Here is a 19,994-nt window from a genome sequence, read left to right on the forward strand (position 1 = left end):
GGAAATGAACACCCTCGAAGGGGGCTCCCCAAAACCCAGGGAGAGGTGGCCCACGCCTCTGGAATCTAGCTTCCAGGCCCTTCAGAGAGTGAGCGCCCCCAGGGTCCCCGTAAGAGAGCGTCTCCCCTGCGGTCCACTTGGGAGCAAGAGCAGTGATCAAGGCACAGCGCCAGTCGGGAGTGGGCTGGGGCGGCTCGCCTGCAGGTGGAAGGGCCTGACCCCAAGAGGGGCGGATGTCTGCGTTTGAGAAACAGGAGCTGCTGGTGATTAGGAGCCGCCGGGGACGAGCTGCGGGTCTCCAGCAGCTGGGCCCTGGGCAGGCTGGGGCCGCTCAGCGCTGACGGCCAGTCCCGGCCTCCCCGCCCTGCAGGCCTGCGGAACCCGCTGCAGAGGCGTCAGATGAGGCCGAGCGGCGCGCCCGCGGCTGCCACCTGCAGTACCAGCGGGCCGGTGTGCGCTTCCTCGCCCCCTTCGCGGCCCACCCGCTGGACGGCGGCCGCCGCCTCACGCACCTGCTTGGCCCCGACTGGCTGCTAGACGTGTCCCACCTCGTGGCGCCACACGCCCGCGTGCTGGACTCGCGTGTAGCCTCTCTGGAGGGTGGCCGTGTCCTGGTGGGCCGGGAGCCCGGTGTCACCTCCATTGAGGTAAGCAGCTGGGGACCAGGAGAGTAGACCCCCTGAGAAGGGTGGAGGGGCCCCCAAAATGTTCGTGGGTGGGAGTGAAGAGTGTGCCAGGAGCCCAGAGTGTGTGGGGGAGTTGTGCGGTCTAGGTCTGAGTGCAGTGGGATTGGGGATAGGCTCAGAATGGGGTGGCTGCATAAGGGGGGAAGCCCTCTAGCTATGAAGGGCTGAGGTGTGGGTAGTGTGGGGACCGGTTCTTGAGGGAAAAGGGAACTGCCCCCTAGGTGTGGGATTGGGGTCCAGGTATGCACCGGGGTGCAAAGAGTAGAGGGATAGTAGCCCATGAGGCTGCTGGGAGTACCCGGTTCCCTCTGGGTGGGGGCTGTCCGTGGCGAAGACCTCCCCCACCTCCGGAGGGCAGCCCGTGAGGGTGCTGGGAGCACCCGGTTCCCTCTGGGTGGGGGCTGTCTGTATGGAAGGCCCCCCACCTCCAGCTCCTTTCCACCCTCAGGTGCGTTCCCCACTGTCTGACTCCATCCTGGGGGAGCAGGCGCTGGCTGTGACAGACGACAAGGTCTCAGTGCTGGAGCTGAGGGTGCAGCCAGTGATGGGCATCTCGCTGACCTTGAGCCGGGGCACTGCCCACCCCGGGGAGGTCACAGCCACGTGCTGGGCACAGTCAGCCCTTCCCGCCCCAAAGCAGGTGACAGTTGGGGGGTCAGGGGGATGAGGTCAACATCTCCAGATGGGGGCTCATGGTAGAGGGGAATGGGAGGAAGGGACCCTGGTACCTCGACCCCTTAGGGTTTTCAGAGTGAGGACTGACTCTGTGAGGTAGTGAGCTCTCTGCAGCTGGAGGTGATCAAGCAGTGGCTGGAGTATGGCAGTGGGAGGTTGGTTAGATGGCTCTAACTGAGGACCCTCCCAATAACTCAGACCCTAGGGCTGAGTGGCAGACAGGTGATTGACACGCGTCCCCTCTCTCCCTGTGTTTTGTCTATCTGCCTGTGTCTCTGTTTTCTCTCTGGTCTCTCCTCCATGTGGCCTGTCTCTGTGGGAGTGGTTTCTCTGTGCATGCGTGCGTGCCCTCGCATGTCTCTGCCTGTGTCTGTGTGCCCCACAGGAGGTGGCCCTCTCCCTATGGCTGTCCTTCTCTGATCACACTGTGGCCCCAGCTGAGCTCTACGACCGCCGTGACCTGGGACTGTCCGTCTCAGCCGAGGAGCCTGGTGCCATCCTGCCAGCTGAGGAGCAGGGTGCCCAGCTCGGGGTGGTGGTGAGTGGGGCAGGCGCCGAGGGGCTGCCGCTGCATGTGGCTCTGCACCCGCCCGAGCCCTGCCGCCGGGGCCGCCACCGTGTGCCTCTGGCCTCTGGCACCGCCTGGCTGGGGCTGCCCCCTGCCTCCACTCCAGCCCCTGCTCTCCCATCCAGCCCTGCTTGGAGCCCACCAGCCACAGAAGCCACCATGGGTGGTGAACAGCAGGTGGCAGGCAGTGTCGGGGGCAACATAGGTGTGAGGGGCAAGTTTGAGCGGGCAGAGGAGGAGGCCAGGAAGGAGGAGACCGAAGCCAGGGAGGAGGAGGAGGAAGAGGAGGAGGAGATGGTCCCTGCCCCTCAGCATGTCACCGAGCTAGAGCTGGGCATGTACGCCCTGCTGGGAATCTTCTGTGTGGCCATCTTCATCTTCTTGGTCAATGGTGTGGTCTTCGTCCTGCGCTATCAGCGCAAAGAACCTCCCGACAGTGCCACTGACCCCACCTCCCCCCAGCCCCACAACTGGGTCTGGCTGGGCACTGACCAGGAGGAACTGAGCCGCCAGCTGGACCGGCAGTCCCCTGGCCTGCCCAAGGGGGAGGGGAGCTGCCCCTGTGAGAGTGGGGGAGGAGGGGAGGCCCCTACCTTGGGCCCTGGCCCTCCTGGGGGCACCACCAGCTCCTCAAGCACCCTGGCCCGAAAGGAGGCTGGGGGGCGGCGGAAGCGAGTAGAGTTTGTGACATTTGCGCCAGCCCCTCCAGCCCAGCCACCTGAGGAGCCTGTAGGGGCCCCTGCTGTGCAGTCCATCCTTGTGGCAGGCGAGGAGGACATCCGCTGGGTGTGTGAGGACATGGGGCTGAAGGACCCTGAGGAGCTTCGCAACTACATGGAGAGGATCCGGGGCAGCTCCTGACCCTCCACAGCCACCTGGTCAGCCACCAGCTGGGGCAACGAGGGTGGAGGTCCCACTGAGCCTCTCGCCTGCCCCCGCCACCCGTCTGGTGCTTGTTGATCCAAGTCCCCTGCCTGGTCCCCCACAAAGACTCCCATCCAGGCCCCCTCTGCCCTGCCCCTTGTCATGGACCATGGTCGTGAGGAAGGGCTCATGCCCCTTATTTATGGGAACCATTTCATTCTAACAGAATAAACCGAGAAGGAAACCAGAGCTGGGACTGCTGCCATCTGTCCGGTAGAGTGAAGCAAGGGGGCTGGAATAGGGCCTGTTCAGCCCCTGTCCCTGCTGAAACAGCTGTGGGAGGCTGGGCCCTGGGACGCCCTCTCATAGCGTCCAGCGATCCAGACAAATAGGAGAGCCGTGACGGCCTGAATGCCAGCCAGCAGGAAGAAGTAGAGGTCCATCCGGCAATTGTTGATGTTCCCTGGGGAAAGGAGGGGTTAGATTTGGGTCAGGACAGGGATCCTCTGTCTTGCGCCCTGTGCCTGCCGTGTCCTAGCCCTGGGGCTGGCAACTGAGGCCATGTGGGCAGTGATGGGATCTGAAGACACTGGACAGATACCCGCTAATGCTTGACTTCCTGAAGATCTCCAGGGGTGTCTACAATTCCTCTTCAGCTATTCAGAAGGGGGCATGAAATATAAACACCATGAGAAAGGTAACCCTTCAGCCAGAGATGGCAGAGTTCCAGAAGCAGAAAGGAGCCTTGGAGGTCCACTAAGTTCAACACTTGGGGAAAGAAAGGCCCAAGGAGGGAGGCCACGCTGTGGGTGACTGGCCAAGCCCGGGCTAGAACCCCATTCTCCCAAGTCTAGCCCTCTACTTGCTGCTGCCCAGAGTCAAAGCACTTTAGCAGTTGCCACCTCCTTTCCAAGCCTCCCTCCATCCATGTCCCACTCCTGGGGAGGCCCCATACTCACCAAAGTCCTTGGGGCAGTGCAGCCAGCCCCCGGGCAAGGACAGCAGTGCCACTAGGCTGGAGCCCAACAGTGAGCCCACCCCCGACAGGCAGAAGAAGATGCCCATGATGGCGCCCTGCATGGAGCGCGGGGCCTCTGAGTAGGCAAACTCCAGGCCTGCAGAGGGGGAGCAGAGACGATCTCAGGGGCTGGTGCAGGTGCAGAGAACAGGCCCAGGCCCCTGCTTGCTGCCCCTGACCCTGCCCCCACCAAGCCACCCTCCAGGCTTCCCCTGGATGCCTGTCCACTCAGTGGCAATGACAGCACCCATGCATCAATGCCGACTTCCCCTCTGCCCTGCTCACCTGCCTCCTGGCTGAACCCCTGCACCGGGGTACTCCATGTGCTGCCCCAATAGCTCTGTCTCCCCTCCTCCCCTTCCTGCCAGGTCTATCATTTCAGTGACAGCACCATCTTTACCTCCTCTCTCTCCCCACCCTCTCTGCCCACCTTCAACGTCATCGTCAAATTGTTTTGATACAACCTCTGAAATCTATTCTAAATATATGTCCTTCTCTCTATTCCCTCTGCCCTGGGTCCAACCCCAGCCCTGGTCACTTTCTGCAAATGCCTCTTAAACTCCCCTGACTCCTGTCCTCCTCACACAGCCAGGAGCATCTGTCTAAAGCACCTCGGATGGGGTCCTTTCCCAGCCAAAACCCCCTGGAGAGGAGGGGCGCTGTTGCCTTCAGGAGAAATCCCAAGGTGCAGGCTCAGCGCACAAAGCCCTTCGACACTTTGGCTCCCTGCACCTCCAATGCCTCTCCAGCCCTATCCCCCACGCTTCCCGAAGGCTTGGGTCTTTGCTTATGCTGTTCCCTCTGCCTGTAAGACCCCTCCTCCTACCCACTCACCTGCCCGCCTCCTCTCCATGCTTAAGGGCTCCCACTGCACTCTGCCCTGACTTCCACAGCACTCCACTGGCTCACTGTTTGCCTGACTCTCTCCCCATCTGAGTGAGCTCCCAGGGTCAGTCTTTTCTTTATGTCTGACCTAGCCTAGCCCTGGGCCCGCAGCTGAGGAAGCCCTTGCTTTTTTGCTGACTGAAGGGCCTGCCCCAGCTTTGCAGCTCTAGCTCCCAGCCCGGGGAAGGGGGTTGGGAGGGTGGGGAGCGAAGGACATAGAAATCCATTACTATGACCCAGAGTACTGTGTGCTATGATAGAGAGATGAACACGGGGTGGGAAGGGAGGATCCCTTCTGCCCAAGGACCTTGGTATTTAGGCTCAGAATTGAAGGGGATATTGGAGTTCACCTTCAGTCTAAGGTAGAGGGAACAGCAACTTCAAAGACACAGAGGGTGGAGAACCTGGCACCAGGGGAATACGTGGAGAGCTGGTGTGGGAAGTTTCTTGCTCGCCTCCAAATCCCCAGTGCCTGTCACATAGGGGCTGACTTGAACCAGGTGCTAATAATAGACCCCCATTGGGTGAATGAGCCCTGGTCAGAAAACACTGCCTTCCTCCATGCAGATGGGCCCTGGAGGCTGCATCCCTGGGGTACCTGACTTTGAGGTGCCACCGGCCAGAGCCCATCACTGGTGCAGGAGCAGGGGAGGGGATCCAGGGTACCTGGGATGCTGGCAAAGATCTCACTGATCCCAATGAGCAGGTACTGAGGGATCTGCCACCAGATGGACAGTGGTGCCGCGTTGTACAGGACCTCCCCAATCTGCTGGGACACAGTCTCGTTGTGGTGGATGTAGTGTAAGCGCTCCATCTCCAGGACTCCTGGTGGAGGAGCAGAGGGGGATTATAGTCAGGCCCACCCCAGGCAGCTTAGCCCACAGAAGAGCTTGTACATGGTGGGGATGGGGTACTCATGAAGCAGCCAAAGATTGAGCAGCAGGCAAGGAAAAGAATACTGGACTGGGGGGTGGAGGAGGGGGCCAAGATGTGACCAACTCCTCCCTTTTGGTCTTGGCTGCTAGAAGCTCCAAGCTGAGTTTTGCACTCAATAACAGTAACAACTCTCATTAATGGAGAACCTGTTATGTGCTAGGCATTTACTATGCATCCTTGCTGGTGAAGAAAGTGAAATAACTAGCACTTTCAAGTGCTTAACTAGAAAGTTAAGCAACTAGCCCACAGTCACATAGCTGATAAGTAGTCAGGGCTGGATTTGAGCTCTGGTATGTCTGGTTTCAAAGCTGGCCTACTTTCCATGATATCACATGACTTCTCTACTGCAACGTCAAGTATTGCTGTAGTGTTTCTAACCTGGCTTTCAAGTTTAACTATGTTATCTCCTCCTCCTGTGTTGCTTGGGAGATAGCTGTGCTCTAGTGGAATGAACATTGGACATGGAGTTGGGGGACCTGGGTTCCCAGCCTGGCTAGCTGTGTGACCTTGAGCAAATCACTTAACCTCTCTAGACTCAGTTCCCTTACTCAAGAAGCAGGAATAACATTCCCAGGATTATTGTGAGGATAAAATAGGACAAACTGCTTTAAGGATATAGCTGGAATAAAATCTAGTTGGGTTTTCACACTTTCAACACAATACCGTTTATGGAGCTTTCATTTCTCCAGCTCATACTTGTGATCCAGGCACACTATTGAGTGCTTTACAGACTTCATCTGCTGTAATCCTCACAACAGCCCCCATCAGACTGAGTTCCACAAGGGCAGAGCCCTGCTCAGGGTCCGAATGACACCTGTCCCCATTTTAAAGACATATCTCAGAGACTCTAAGGAACTTCAGGGTCATAAAGTTACTAAGTAAAAAGGGTTCAGGTTTGTGCAACAGTGTGAAAGACTTCTTTAGCTGATCCCCCCCCCACTGCCCCCACCAACCCCCACTTTGTAACAAATGGCTTCAGATCCTTTTGAAATGGAAGAAGGAAGATAATTTTTTTTTAAGTCTTCATTTGCCACTAAGTGGAAAATTCATTCAACACATTTATGGAGGGCCCACGTGCATGTTCATAGCAGTGAATAAAAAAGAAAAACTATCTCTGCCTTCAAGGAGCTTATAATTCACTGGGGAAAATATTTGTTCCTCTCTCGGCCTGAGTTTCCTCTTCTGTCAAAATGAGGGGCAGCTGGATTAGATAGGAGGGTCTCTTTCAGCTTGCACCTCTGGGAAGCCAACACTGACGCCCACTGGGAGAGGCTGAACTTGGTCCAGGCTACCACTTCAGCATCAGCCCATGGTGGAAGCAGACTTCCCCAAGCCCAAAGTTCAGCCCCCTGCCCCACACCCCTCTGCACACCTGCCACAATGACGGAGGTAAAACCAAAGAACATCCCCAGCGCCATCTTCTGCAGAGCAGAGGGAAGCAGCTTGCACCGCAGCAGTAAAGGGTCGATCAAGCGGTCCTTCAGAGGGACCAGAATCAGCACCACCACAACATTGGCCAGGAGGAGCCAGGCTTCCGGGATCTGGGCAGGAGGAAGTCAGAAGAGGCAGGCTAGCAGAGTGCAAGGAGCCTGGCTGCAGTCAGGAGACCTGGACTCTAGACTGGCCCTGGGTGACCCTGGGGTCCAGCTCCTTTCCCTCTCTGGAGTTCACGCTCCTCAGCTGTGTAACCAGGGAGTGGGATTATATAGAGATGGCAAATAGGTTCCTCTTGTATTCTAACTTTTATCAATTGGTAGTGGCTGATTATGGAACATTTATGGGCTCAGCATAAAAAAAGTCATGATTGACTAGTGATGTCTGCCATGGGCAAGGAAATGGACTACAATGGCAAATTTCTCATATATCTGCCAGCTCTGCAGATCATTCATTTCATGAGTCTGAAATGCCAAGGAACTGGTTTAGAAAGTTCTGGGAAAGGCAGAGATCTAGGTATCTAAGGGTCCCAGAGAAAGAGGGGACAAGGAAGAGTTGAAAAGGGACCTAAGTATGCTTGATCTGAGGGTGCAAATTAGGCAGCGAGACCTGCTTTAGAGCAGCAGCATGGGGGTGTGCAGCTGGCCTGAATTCCTTCAAGCAGTTGAGCATCTTGGCAGGATCCCTGCGCTGTGACACAAGTCCTCCCACCCTCCAGGTGCTTTTCCTGTATCCTGAGGTTGCCTTGCAGGCAGGAAAGGGGAGTGTGAAGGCAGTTTCATTTCCTCCTCTTCTCAGAGGAAGGCGCTACCTGGCTGAACTGGGTGCCGAACACATGCTTTATCTCTCACCGTGTAGCTGCTGCCCTGGGCTCTCAGGGCCACGGAGATGTTGGCCGGGTTGGCTGGGAAAATGTTTGGGATGTGGAGGTGAAGACCCTGCAGGACATAAGTGGACTGCATCTGCCAAGAGAGACGGGGGTGAGGCTGGAACAGAACTGGCCATGCCCCCTCCCAACTCCTAGGTGGCATTCCTCAGCGCCGTACCACAGGGCAGCTGGGCAGCTGTCCCCTCTCCCAGTCTCAGGGAGATAGTCACCTTCCCACCCTCCTTTCTCCTAGGTAGCTGGGCTGGGCAGGGAGCTTCCTGTGCTCTGCTCTCAGGCCTGTAGGCAGTGCGTGCAGCCTTATCCCAGAGCCCAGGCACAGCTGGTCTGACTAGTATTTGTGTCCCCAGGGCCCAGCACAGGGTAAGCATGGATAAATGTTTGCTGAAATGGGAAAGATAATGGCTGCCCCCACAGGGAGTTCTCATCTGACACTGAAGCCAAGCTGAGTCCACAGGTTGACACAAGCACTGCATAGACATGGACTTGCCAGAATGGCTCTGGACACAGCTGCAGGAGCAGGGCCCAGGGGCCACCTCCAATACCACGCACTGCCCCTTTAGTTGCTATATAATGGAGTAGGATCCAGGAGACTCCCACAGGAAGGGCTGGGGCAGGGGAGAGCATGTGGACTGCTCAGGGCAGCAGCCATTTACCAACTGGTATGGAAGGAAGTCAGTATCTGATTGGTATGACTGAGAATCAGCCATGGACACCCTCCCACCACATGCCGCCATCTCATCATAGAAATACTGTGTGCCCCTAAGTAGCAGGCTGGGAGCTCCAACAAATGTTCCTGTGAAGGGGGTATGGAAGGCAATGACCTTATGGCCTGGGGGCTAGCATTAAGGTGCTGCCCACCCTCCTATCACACACACACACACACACACACAAACACATCACTAACCTCCCCACTGAGGAGTAATATGGTGAGTGGAAGACAATAGTTCTCAACTCTGAGTATCTGTATCATCTGAAAAGTTTCTTAAACTAGAAACTTCCCCAGCAATTCTGATTCAATAGCCTGTGGTTGGACTTGGAATCTCTTTTTAAAACAGCATATTTTTAAAAGCTCTGCCGGTGATTCTGAAGCACAGCCAGGCTGGGGAACCACTGTTGCAAAGTACTCACTTTTGTGAGCTTGCGCCTGACCTGCCTGCCGTGGGGCCTTGGGCAACTGACACACCCTCTCTAGGCCTCAGCTACCAAGTCGGACAATCTGAATGCAGCAGAGCTGGAAAAGCCTCTCGTTTAAGCCACCCATTGTACACATGAGGAAACAGGCCCAGAGAGATGAGGTGACTTATTCAAGGACCTAGCCTGGCACAAAGCCATCCCAGTAATTCAACTCCCGCAGGAGGTATAGCAGGAGGAAGCTGTCTCCAGAGTTCCTCTTGCCGTACCACCGAGGGAGTTGGATTGCTGAGACGGCTTTGTGCCAGGCCCCATGCTAGCTGGTACGGGGCAGCACCTCACTTTATTCCCAGGCTTTCCCCCTTTCCACATGCCCTGGGCCTCTGTGATGAGAAATGAGGCCATTCAGATGGTGAGTGGGGAGCCAGGCCCCCAGAGAAAAAGGGCAGGTATGCTCACCTGGAAGTAGACCATCCAGTAGGGCACCAGGGTCACCATGACGGGCAAGATCTTCACCAGCACCTGGAAGTTGGTGATGTCCTCTTGCGGGGAAGCCCCTGGCTGGGGAGACCTCTGGTCGGCCAGCACGCGGGCACGTTGACGGTCTCTGTGAGACCCCAGAGGCAGCAGATAAAACAACAGTCAAGGCTGGGCTTGGTGGCTTATGCCTGTAATCCCAGCACTTTGGGAGGCTGAGGTGGGTGGATCACCTGAGGTCAGGAGTTCAAGACCAGCCTGGCCAAGATGGTGAAACTCCGTCTCTACTAAAAATACAAAAATTAGCCAGGCTGTTTTGGCGTGCACCTGTAGTCCCAGCTATTTGGGAGGCTGAGACAGGAGAATTGCTTGAACCTGGGAGACGGACGTTGCAGTGAGCCAAGACTGTGCCACTGCACTCCAGCCTGGGCAACAGAGCCAGACTCCCTCTCAAAAAACAAGCAAACAAACAAACGCAGCAGCCATAATCTTCCCCACCACCTCAGCCAACGTTTTCACTTCTACCATCACCCCCTAATTTAATCCTCCTCCCAGTATCAGCACGTCTCTGAAATCAGTACCCTCATCTCCTCCACCCCGCTGTTAGCACCACCTTCGCCATCATCACCACCATCGCCAAGGCCAGCATCCTTACTATCATCACCTTTAGTAAGGTGACTGCTGTCAGCAAAATCGTCCTCTCCACGGAGTTTCCATTCACATCACCATCACTCTTTTTCAATGTTGGCACCACTACTGCCAATATTATTCTATCCTCTCTTTTGCTGCAAAAGTGCCTAGCCAAGACTCATTCCGCTCTAGAGCTGTGGCCCCTCTGAGTCCTGAGGGAAGTAAGACCAGAGACTGTGGAAAACAGTCTGAAGGGATTTTTTGGCTCGTAGCATCAATTTGCCACGGGAACCAGGGGAGTCCCAGTCCAAGCCTGACTCAGAGAGAGACGCTGTCACAGATTTGATACACCAAAATTCCCCCCTCCTTGCTGTCTCAAGTCCATCCTCCTCAACAGTCAACATGGCAACCCTCTCCCTCCATGACAAGGCATAGACAGTGGAGAGGTGGGGGTAGAGGGAATATCAGTAGGCGACAAGGTTGATCAATCACTGCTGTAGCCTTTACCCTTTGCCCTTTGTCCTGAGAGCTTTCTGACCTCTTTTTGTCCAAGAGCCTTGCACTGTCCTTTGAGATTCCAAAAGGGACAATATTAGTGTAGTCATCTCCAAAGACAGTCACTGTCAACTCCACCCTTCCCAGCGTGTGCTGCCATTTTGCCACCAACAGGCGGAGTTTACTTTCCCTGCCATTGTTTCCCTGCTGGCCTTGTGACAGCTTTGACCTGTTAGAATGAAGCAGAAGTGGTGGTCTGGGACTTCAACACCTCTTAAGGACCTTAAGAAGACTCATAACTTCTGCTTTCTTCCTCCCCGGAACATTCATTCTTGGAATGCTCCCTCCTCTTGGAACCCTCACACGATGCTGTGAGAAGTTCAAGCCACATGGTAAGACCACACGAATGGGAACCAAGGTGCTCTGGTCCACACAGTCCCATCTGAGCTCCCAGCCAACAGCCCACATTGACTGCCAGCCATGTAAGTGAGCAGACTCAGAAGTTCTAGCCCTTTCCAGGTCCCAAATGACTGCAACCCCAGTGCCATCATGAGAAGCAGAACGGCCCGACTGAGCCCAGTCAGTCAGAACTGGGAGAGGAGATAAAAAGGTCATTTAAATCACTAAGCTCTGGTGTGGTTTGTTAGGCAGCGATAGATAATGAAAACCACCACACTTCTCGGCTCCTGACAACTTACAAACCTCTAGCAATATGCCAGACTGGGGAAAGCATGTTCTTCACCTTTTTCATTTAGATCCTATTGACAGGAGCTGTAACTGGCTGCAAGGTCTGGAGACAGATTTGCTTGGCATAAGTAGACAGTTAATTTAGGAAGGCGAGGGGCAAAAGGAAGCCATGGGACCGATGCAAGGTCATTCAGAACCTTCCTCCTTTGGATGTCAGCTAATGAGGAGGGAGCGAGTTTGGCCGATTTCCTAAGACGCTGTGATGGTTAGTAACAGGGTAATGTGGAATTACTTACATTGTATCCTAACAGCCTTCATTGGAAACATCATCCCCATCATCCTCTCCTTTAATGCCACTGTCATCCGCATTGCCAATGTTTGTGTCTTCAGTGTAGATACCAACACCATCATCCTTATCCTTACTACCATCTTCACTGTCAAGACCCTGATCATCCTCACACTTCCTTTTTTTTCATTTTTCTTTTTTTATTTTTTTCCTGTTCTGTCACCCAGGCTGGAGTGCAGTGGCACCATCATGGCTCACTCCAGCCTCAACCTCCTGGACTCGATTGATCCTTCTATGTCAGCCTCCCAAGTAGCTGAGACCACAGGCACAGGCCACCACACCCCACTAATTTTTGTATTTTTTTGTAGAGATGAGGTTTCACCATGTTGCCCAGGCTGGTCTCGAACTCCCAGGCTCAAGCAAGCCACCAGCTTCAGCCTCCCAAAGTGCTGGAATTAGAGGGATAGCCACCGCCCCCAGCCCCATCCTCACACATTCTGTACGTAGATGGCAACCAATAATACCACCACCACCACCACCACTACCTTGACCTCCATCCTCAGTCACAGCGGGCAGCTCTGGCCCACTGGAGAGCAGATCATCATAAAAAGCTATCACTGTAGCTGAACCAGAATGTCTGCAACCTGGACCATGCCTCCCTGGGAGCGATCCAGCGCTTCTCCAGGCTTGGAGGCTCCCTGCACCCAGAGCCCCTCCTTACCTGGCCGAGTGTCGTTGCCACAGCTGGGGGCAGCAGTTTTGGAGAGCGAGCTTAAGCATAGAGGACACTTGGCTGCCCGTCGGGGGCTTGGTGATGAAGACGGGGGTGGCAAAGAGGAAGATGAAAAATGCCAGGCCCACACAGCCCACAGGGATGCTGTAGCCCAGCAGGAAGCTGATGTTCTGCTGAATAAACGCCACCACCAGCAGCGACAGCACAGCACCCAGGTTGATGCTCCAATAAAACCAGTTGAAGAAGCGGCGGGTGGCGTCGCGGCCGAGATCCATCACCTGCCATTCAGGAAGGGGTGACAGTGAGGGCCAAAGGGGTCCGGGGCACTCTCTATACCCATACCCCTCCCTCCTACAGAGACACTTCTTGGGTCAGTGGGTGGTGGGCGTTCCGACACTTTCCCAGTCTCTGATCACTAAACAGACGCTCAGTAAATATTTGCTGAATGAATGAATGAATCCTTCTCTTGGGAGTCACTTGCTAAAGATCAGGACATTTGGCCCAGCTGCTTTTGCATACCCATGACACACACTGCTTTTTTATTGTCACAGAGGAACACATACAACAGATGTCTCAGATGCCACTTGTTCATTTCTGGTTGATTTATCCCTTTGTTTTTCACTGAGCAACCTACACTATTCATTTTTTTTTTTTTTTTGAGACAGAGTCTTGCTGTGTTGCCCAGGCTGGAGTGCAGTGGCACAATCTCGGCTCACTGCAAGCTCCACCTTCCGGGTTCATGCCATTCTCCTGCCTCAGCCTCCTGAGTAGCTGGGACTACAGGCACCTGCCACCACACCTGGCTAATTTTTTGTATTTTTAGTACAGATGGGGTTTCACCTTGTTAGCCAGGATGGTCTTGATCTCCTGACCTCGTGATCCACTCGCCTCGGCCTCCCAAAGTTCTGGGATTACAGGCGTGAGCCATCGCGCCCGGCCTATTCATTACTTTTATAATCAGAAAAAAGCCAATAAGATCTCAGTTTTATTGCACATTATTAAAAATGTTGTATGCATGTTACCGAAAGAATAGAAGTCTGAGTGAGAATTTCCTCTGCAGTTCGGAGAGGCAAGCAGAGAAGCCTACTGTGACCCATCCTTTCACCCCACTTTTGTCCCTCTGATATACAGCAGAGGTGGTCCCAGGCACAGCCCCAAGAGTGAGTTCTGGCCTGGTGAAAAAAACATTTTTTTTCAGGCCTCCCAGCAAGGGCAGATGGGCTGAAAATCTTTACCCAGAATTTGGATCAATCAGCAACAGCCAGGCCCCAGGCCCCTTCTGGTCTGTTGGCTCCAGTCAGCTGCACTAGCTGCTTCCAAATCTCCCAGGCCCAGGTCCCAGATTCTGACTCAGCAGGTCTGGGGCAGGACCTGGGCATCTGCATTTTAAAAAAAAGCAGTGAGGACTAGGGGCCATTTCAATGGAGAGAATAAATACTTCTCTACATTGCTAAACCAGTCACCCTTTCCATGCCCCTGCAAATCTCAGGATCCATTACTGCCTTTCAAGTAGAGATTTATATTTCCACTAGCTAGGGCGATTTTGTCAAACTTTACTTTCTGTAGTTGCATTGGAGAAAAGACAAGTATTTATTTTTCCTTTTTCAAATGTAAAATTATAGTCCACACAGATGCACTTAAACCCGCATTCCATTGGAGATTCTGCGGGGTCCTCCTGGAAGTGGGGAGGGAGGGGCATACCAGCTCACTGATAATTCTCGCTCTAGACTTTCAAGCAGAAAATTGAATAGGTCCCATTAGAAGCAGCCACTTCCATTTATTAATTGGAAGTAAATGAATATGACTATTGTAACTCTAAGGGGGAAGACCAGGCAGCCTATTCAGGATATAAATGAGTTCTTTTAGAATGAGCAGACGCTTTGTCGAGAGTGATGGATGGCCCTTTCTGAAATCAGCAAGTATGTGAAACACGCAGCTCCTGGGGTATAGCTGTTGCCAGATGGTGTCAGTCCCACCCACCCCCACATCCCCATCTGACTGCCCCCCTGAATTCTGCAGCCGCTTCCTGCCTGTTGTGAAGTACCCACTCTTGTTAACCCATATGCTGTCTACACTGCAGCCGGAGCCATTTTTGAAGAGCTCAAATCCAGTGATGTCCATTCCTGCCTCAAATCATTTTGGTGTTTCTGCACTGTCCTAGGGATCAGGTCCCAACTTCATGAGGCCTTGTGGCCTGCCTTTGCTCCACCCAAAGTTCGTGCCCAGCCAAGGGGAGAACGTACAGGAGCTTCTGTCACTGTTGATGCCATGGGAGGCTCGCTCAGTGGTCTGGCCTCCAGAAGATCAGTTTTGCCACAGGGGATACTAGATGGGTGAGGCTCTCTGGAGGTCAATAGGGTCAATGACACAGGTTAAGGGTACTGGGTTGGGGGTGCTAGTGGGATGTCAATGAAATAATAGGATTAAAGGAAGATGAGAGATTCCCATTGACAAATATTGGGGGTCTCTAGGTCTGAAAGAATGTCAACAAGAAGTAAGAAATGGTCAGGGCTGGCCGGTCGCAGTGGCTCACGCCTGTAATCCCAGCACTTTGGGAGGCTGAGGCAGGTGGATCACCTGAGGTCAGGAGTCAATACCAGCCTGGCCAACATGGCGAAACCACATCTCTCCTAAAAAAATACAAAAACTAGCCAGCGTGGTAGCGGGCACCTATAATCCCAGCTACTTGGGAGGCTGAGGCAGGGAGGATTGCTTGAGCCCGGGAGGCGGAGGTTGCAGTGATCTGAGATCGCACCTCTGCACTCCAGCGCAGGCAACAGAGCGATACTCCGTCAAAAGAAAGAAAGGAAGAAAGAAAGAAAGAAAGAAAGAAAGGAAGGAAGGAAGGAAGGAAGGGGAAAGAAAGAAAGAAAGAAAGAAAGAAAGAAAGAGAAAGAAAGAAAGAAAGAAAGAAAGAAAGAAAGAAAGAAAGAAAGAAAGAAAGAAAGAAAGAGAAAGAAAGAAAGAAAAGAAATGGCCAGGGCTGGCCTGGGGGCATGAAGTCATCATCAAAGGATCCTAAACAAGCTGGACAAGTGACTCCTTGTCAAGGACACTGGAAACTGCTAGGTGCTGAACTGTGGGTGCCAATTGGATGAAACGATCCTTTTGAAAAATGTCCCCTTTATGAGTATAATATGTGCAATCAAAGAACATTTGATAAACTGAGACAAGAAGAAAGTGCAATTAGTCCAGTGGCCTGATCATACCACTGTGACAATCTTTCTCCAGTTTCCTTTCGTTGATACCTCGTCTTTCCACATGGCTGCAGTCCTATCTGTATGCAGTCCTGCCTCCTGCTTTTGCTCATTTACACCATATGTGGTTATTTTAATAATATTACATTTTAGTCTAAATTATTGTCTAATATCCCACTGGGAACAGCTATCAAAATATAGCCGTGTTGTTGGGCATTTACTCATTCATTTAGCAGATACTTATTAAATTTCTTCTACGTGCCATGCTCTGTTCAAGGGGGAACGGAGAAAGGCTCAGAGGTTGAGCTAAGGGAGAAGACCAGGCAGCCCATTCAGGATATAAATGAGTTCTTGCCCATGTGGCTCCAGCTAGTGAAGGGCAGAGCTGGGATCTGAGCAAGTCGGCCTGACAGCCTCTAGCACTGCTGGTAGGAAGAAGCTGGCTTGCTCCTGCCCTGCCCGCACATCCCCATAACACACAGAAAGGAGGTTCATGGTGGGACCTGGAGTCCAGCTGCCTTTACTCAGCTCCTCGACCCTCCATGTCACCTTGGGCAAGTTGATTAATGCCATGAAACCTCTCAGTGTCTTTCTCTGTAAAATGGGCATAATAATTCCTACTTCCTGGGTGGTGAAGAGTATTAAATCAGTTAAACAGTGAAAGTGCTTAGCATAGGGCCTGCAAGTAGCTCAAAAAAGACCAACCTGCCGGGCGTGGTGGCTCATGCCTGTAATCCCAGCACTTTGGGAGGCCTAGGCGGGTGGATCACCTGAGGTCAGGAGTTCAAGACCAACATGGTGAAACCCCACCTCTACTAAAAAACAAAAACAAACAAACAAAAAATTACAAAAATTAGTTGGGCGTGGTGGCAGGCCCCTGTAATCCCAGCTACTCTGGAGGCTGAGGCGGGATAATCGCTTGAACCCGGGAGGCTGAGGTTGCAGTGAGCTGAGATCGCGCCATTGCACTGCAGCCTGGGCGACAGAGTGAAACTCCGTCTCAAAAAATAAAACAAACAAAAAAACAACCATGGTTATTCCCACTGCGGTTGCCATCGGTTTTGCAAGGGCTAGCCCCCCTCTTCTTTCAAATCAGGAAACTAGCGCAGACAGGGGACCTGGTTTGTCCCAGGTCACGCTGGGGGCCAGCCCTCCTTCCCTCCACACCCGCCGGAGTCTGCCGGGGCAGGCCTCCTGCCACTCACCTGGTCGGCACCGAAGGAGGTGAGGTTGCTCCGGACGGAGCTGGCGGCCAGGCCGAGTAGCAGCAGGCCCGCGTAAAGGACGGGAGCGCAGTAGGGGCTCGGCGAGGAGCGCGGGCAGCCGGCCGAGGGGCAGGCAGGTCCCAGCGGCGACGCGGGCATCTCTCCGCAGAAGGACCTGCGGCCGTCGGGGAAGGCGGTGGCGGGCAGCAGGCCCGAGGCGGCCAGGTAGAGCAGCAGGCTGAGCGCGACCGCGCGGTAGCGGCCCAGGTACACGTCGGCCAGCCAGCCGCCCACGGGCGCCAGCAGGTAGGAGGCGCCCAGGAATACCAGCGCGGCGCGCGTCGCCTGCTCGCCGGTCCAGTTGAAGTTGGTGCTGTTGAGGTAGAGCACGAGGTTGGCGGTGACGCCGAAGAAGGCGGCGCGCTCCAGCATCTCCACCAGCAGCACGGCCGCGCCCGCCGCCCGCCGCCACCGTCGAGGGCCCCGCGCGCCGCGAGGCAGCAGCGGCTGGCGCTCCCCGGGCACGCGGGGCTGCTCCCGGGCGCGCGGCGCGGGCATCCTGGCTCCGGGCTGGGCCCCCCGCGGCTCTTCTCTCCTCTCCTCTCCCCGCCTCAGAGCCCTGCACTCCTGCCCCCGGGCCTCGGCCCTCTCCCCCACCCAACTGGCTGGCCCTCCTTTCTCACCGCTTTGGCCCACCCTTCCCTCCTGTCCCCTCTCCCTTTCTTGCCCTACCCTTCCTGTCCCTCCGCTCACTACCCGGACTCTACCACCTCCTCCCTAATTCTCAACTCCCCTCTCCCTTCCCCCGCCCCTAAGGCTTCCTCCCGGCGCCTCTCCTGCAGCTGTTTCTCCCTAACTCTCCCCTCTCCTCCCTCCACCTTGACCCTTCCTCCCACTCCTCTTGTTCACACTGCGACCCTCCCTGCTTCACTTCGCTGCCCCTCCGCCTCCCTTTCCCCTCCCCATTTGTCGCCCCTTCCTGTTGTCCCCTCTCCTTATGACTCCTGGCCTGCCCTGGGCGTGGGGTGGGGGCTCCCTCTGCCCCAGTCACCCCGCTGCCCCTTGCCGTCTTCTCCACCTCCTCCCTGTCCCCCTCACCCCCACTGCCTACACTCCCCTCTCAGTCCCCTGCAGCCCTCCCCCCAGGCTCAGCCTCTGTCCCTCTCTCGGCTTCTTGAGAAACTCTGGGCTCCCCTCGCTTCCCCTTTCACAGGCCCTATCCGCAGTCCCCTGCCTGCATCACATGGCGCAATTGGGTGTTTAGGAGAAGTGAAAGCCTGGGTCACAGGGCTCCTGCCCGGTCAGCTTTCTAAAAACCTCCCTCCTTCTCTACCTCTGCCTCCTACCCCAAACCCCCGCTGCTGGCCTTTTTAGAGCCAAAAAATTCCAGGAGGAATTTTTTCTTTCAGTTTCATTTCTCGCCAGGATTCCACTTTTGCTTTACCCTCTTCCAATCAAACTCCACGCCTCCACCCGAGGCGCCACGGGTAGAAAGAAGTGGAAAGGCTACCTGCATCATTTGGTCACACTCAGCCACTTCACAGATGCAGAGACAGACCCAGTGGGGCTAGGGCAGGAAGGTGGAGAAAGACTGGTTCCTGGTAACTGAACTAGGGGTGAAGCCCTGCCCCGGGCTCCTGAGTGGCAGGGAAATTCACAGCGCAATTCGGATTGCACAGAGGCTGCTGTGAGGAAGGAAGTGGGGCACTTTCAACAAGCCTGCGGGCCATAGAGGACCACAAGTGAGTCGGGATTGAGAGGGACACCGACCTCAGACTAAATCAGAGTCAGCCTCAGAACTCCTAAGCACCAGCCCCACCCTGACCTAGGAGCCCGGGGAATCTGGCCTCTGCTCTCCTCTGATCTCATCTCAGCCCCATGTTCACTCAAGTCCAGCCAGCCGGCCTCCCAGGTTCCCCTTCCATGCTAAGCTCCTCCCTGCCTCAGGGCCTTTGTCTTTGCTGACCCCTCTGCCATAACTGCTCTCCCTCCATATCCTTGCATGGCTGGCTGCTTCTCTTTATTGAGGTTTCAGCATATATGTCTCCTTTGTAGGGACCTTCCCTGATTTTCCCATCTAAGTAGTTTCCTACTGGATTCTCAGCATCCCCCATCACATTGTCTTATTTTAATGTCTTCAGAGCACATATTACTTGTTCAGTTAGCACCAGTAGAATAGGCCCTCCATCAGATCAGAAACCTTTTCTAACTCTTCACTGTTTTATTCTCAATGGCTTCCCAGTACTTGGCAAATAGTAGGTGCTCAATAAGTATTGCCTGAATCAATGAATGGAAAGAGTGTCCCAAGGCAAAATTTGTAATAATAATAATATCAGGAAAGCTAAAGCTAAATAAACTGAGTCTCACAAAAGCTACAGATACCAGCAAAAAAAGCGCTATAGATACCAGCAAAAAAGCGAGGGATTTTTTGTTGTTGTTTGTTTGTATGTTTGTTTTGAGACGAAGTCTTGCTCTGTTGCCCAGGCTGCCGTGCAGTGGCACAATCTCGGCTCACTGCAACCTCCACTTCCTGAGTTCAAGCAATTCTCCTGCCTCAGCCTTCTGAGTAGCTGGGATTACAAGCGCGTGCCATCACGCCTGGCTAATTTTTGTATTTTCAGTAGAGATGGGATTTCACCATGTTGGTCAGGCTAGTCTCAAACTCCTGACCTCATGATCCACCTGCTTCGGCCTCCCAAAGTCCTGGGATTACAGTTGTGAGCCACTGTAAGTTTTTAACATGTTAGAGAAGCCAGGCCAAGAGGATGGTGAGAAAGCAGAGCCCTCCATCCCAGGACTTCCTGCAGTCACTGCAGTCAGGACCATGTGCTCTCGTGAGGTGGGCAGAGCCTGGAGGAGAGAAGAGGAGGCTTCAATGGAGCTGCACCATCCCTCGACTTGGAGGAAGCTTAGGTCATCAGCTGTGACGGTATGGTGACGAAGTTCAGATCACATCAGATCCAGCTCCTTCCTCTCTTGGCAAGATCACTAGGCTGGCAGATGAGCTCAGACTCAGCCCAGAGAGCTGAGTCTTACCCAGAGAGCTGAGAGAGTGCTGGCCTGCCATCAGTGATGTTCAGCGGGTGGTAGATGAAGGGAAAGGCTTCTAAAAGCAGTGTGGCCTGCAGAGAAAAACCCAGGAGAGGAAAGTAGCAAAGAAAAGAGGAGTGCAGCATCTTTTTTTTTTTTTTTTTTTTT

General features: G+C 54.3%; 2 protein-coding genes across 5 annotated transcripts in view; one reads left to right on the plus strand and one right to left on the minus strand.

Moving 5' to 3' along the window:
* The window catches only part of TMEM132A (transmembrane protein 132A), a 12,688-nt gene extending 9,646 nt beyond the window's left edge, over positions 1–3,042 (plus strand). For all 4 annotated transcript variants that reach the window (XM_034932711.4, XM_034932712.4, XM_034932709.3 and 1 more), the window contains 3 exons: positions 371–647; positions 1,135–1,326; positions 1,747–3,042. In XM_034932711.4, coding sequence (XP_034788602.3) covers positions 371–647; positions 1,135–1,326; positions 1,747–2,790 — 1,513 coding nt within the window. In that variant the 3' untranslated portion in view covers positions 2,791–3,042. The remainder of the gene's footprint in view (positions 1–370; positions 648–1,134; positions 1,327–1,746) is intronic.
* Positions 2,967–18,145, minus strand: SLC15A3 (solute carrier family 15 member 3). The gene is made up of 8 exons (XM_014346823.5): positions 16,797–18,145; positions 12,383–12,672; positions 9,546–9,693; positions 7,918–8,028; positions 7,005–7,173; positions 5,363–5,521; positions 3,753–3,908; positions 2,967–3,256 (listed from the first exon to the last, which is right to left on the minus strand). The coding sequence occupies exons 1-8, from the start codon at positions 17,352–17,354 to the stop codon at positions 3,102–3,104; spliced, it is 1,746 nt and encodes a 581-aa protein (XP_014202309.3). The 5' UTR covers positions 17,355–18,145; the 3' UTR covers positions 2,967–3,101.
* Positions 18,146–19,994: the final 1,849 nt, after the last annotated feature.

This window comes from Pan paniscus, chromosome 9, assembly GCF_029289425.2.
Source record: "Pan paniscus chromosome 9, NHGRI_mPanPan1-v2.0_pri, whole genome shotgun sequence".
Classification (NCBI taxonomy): Eukaryota; Metazoa; Chordata; class Mammalia; order Primates; family Hominidae; genus Pan; species Pan paniscus.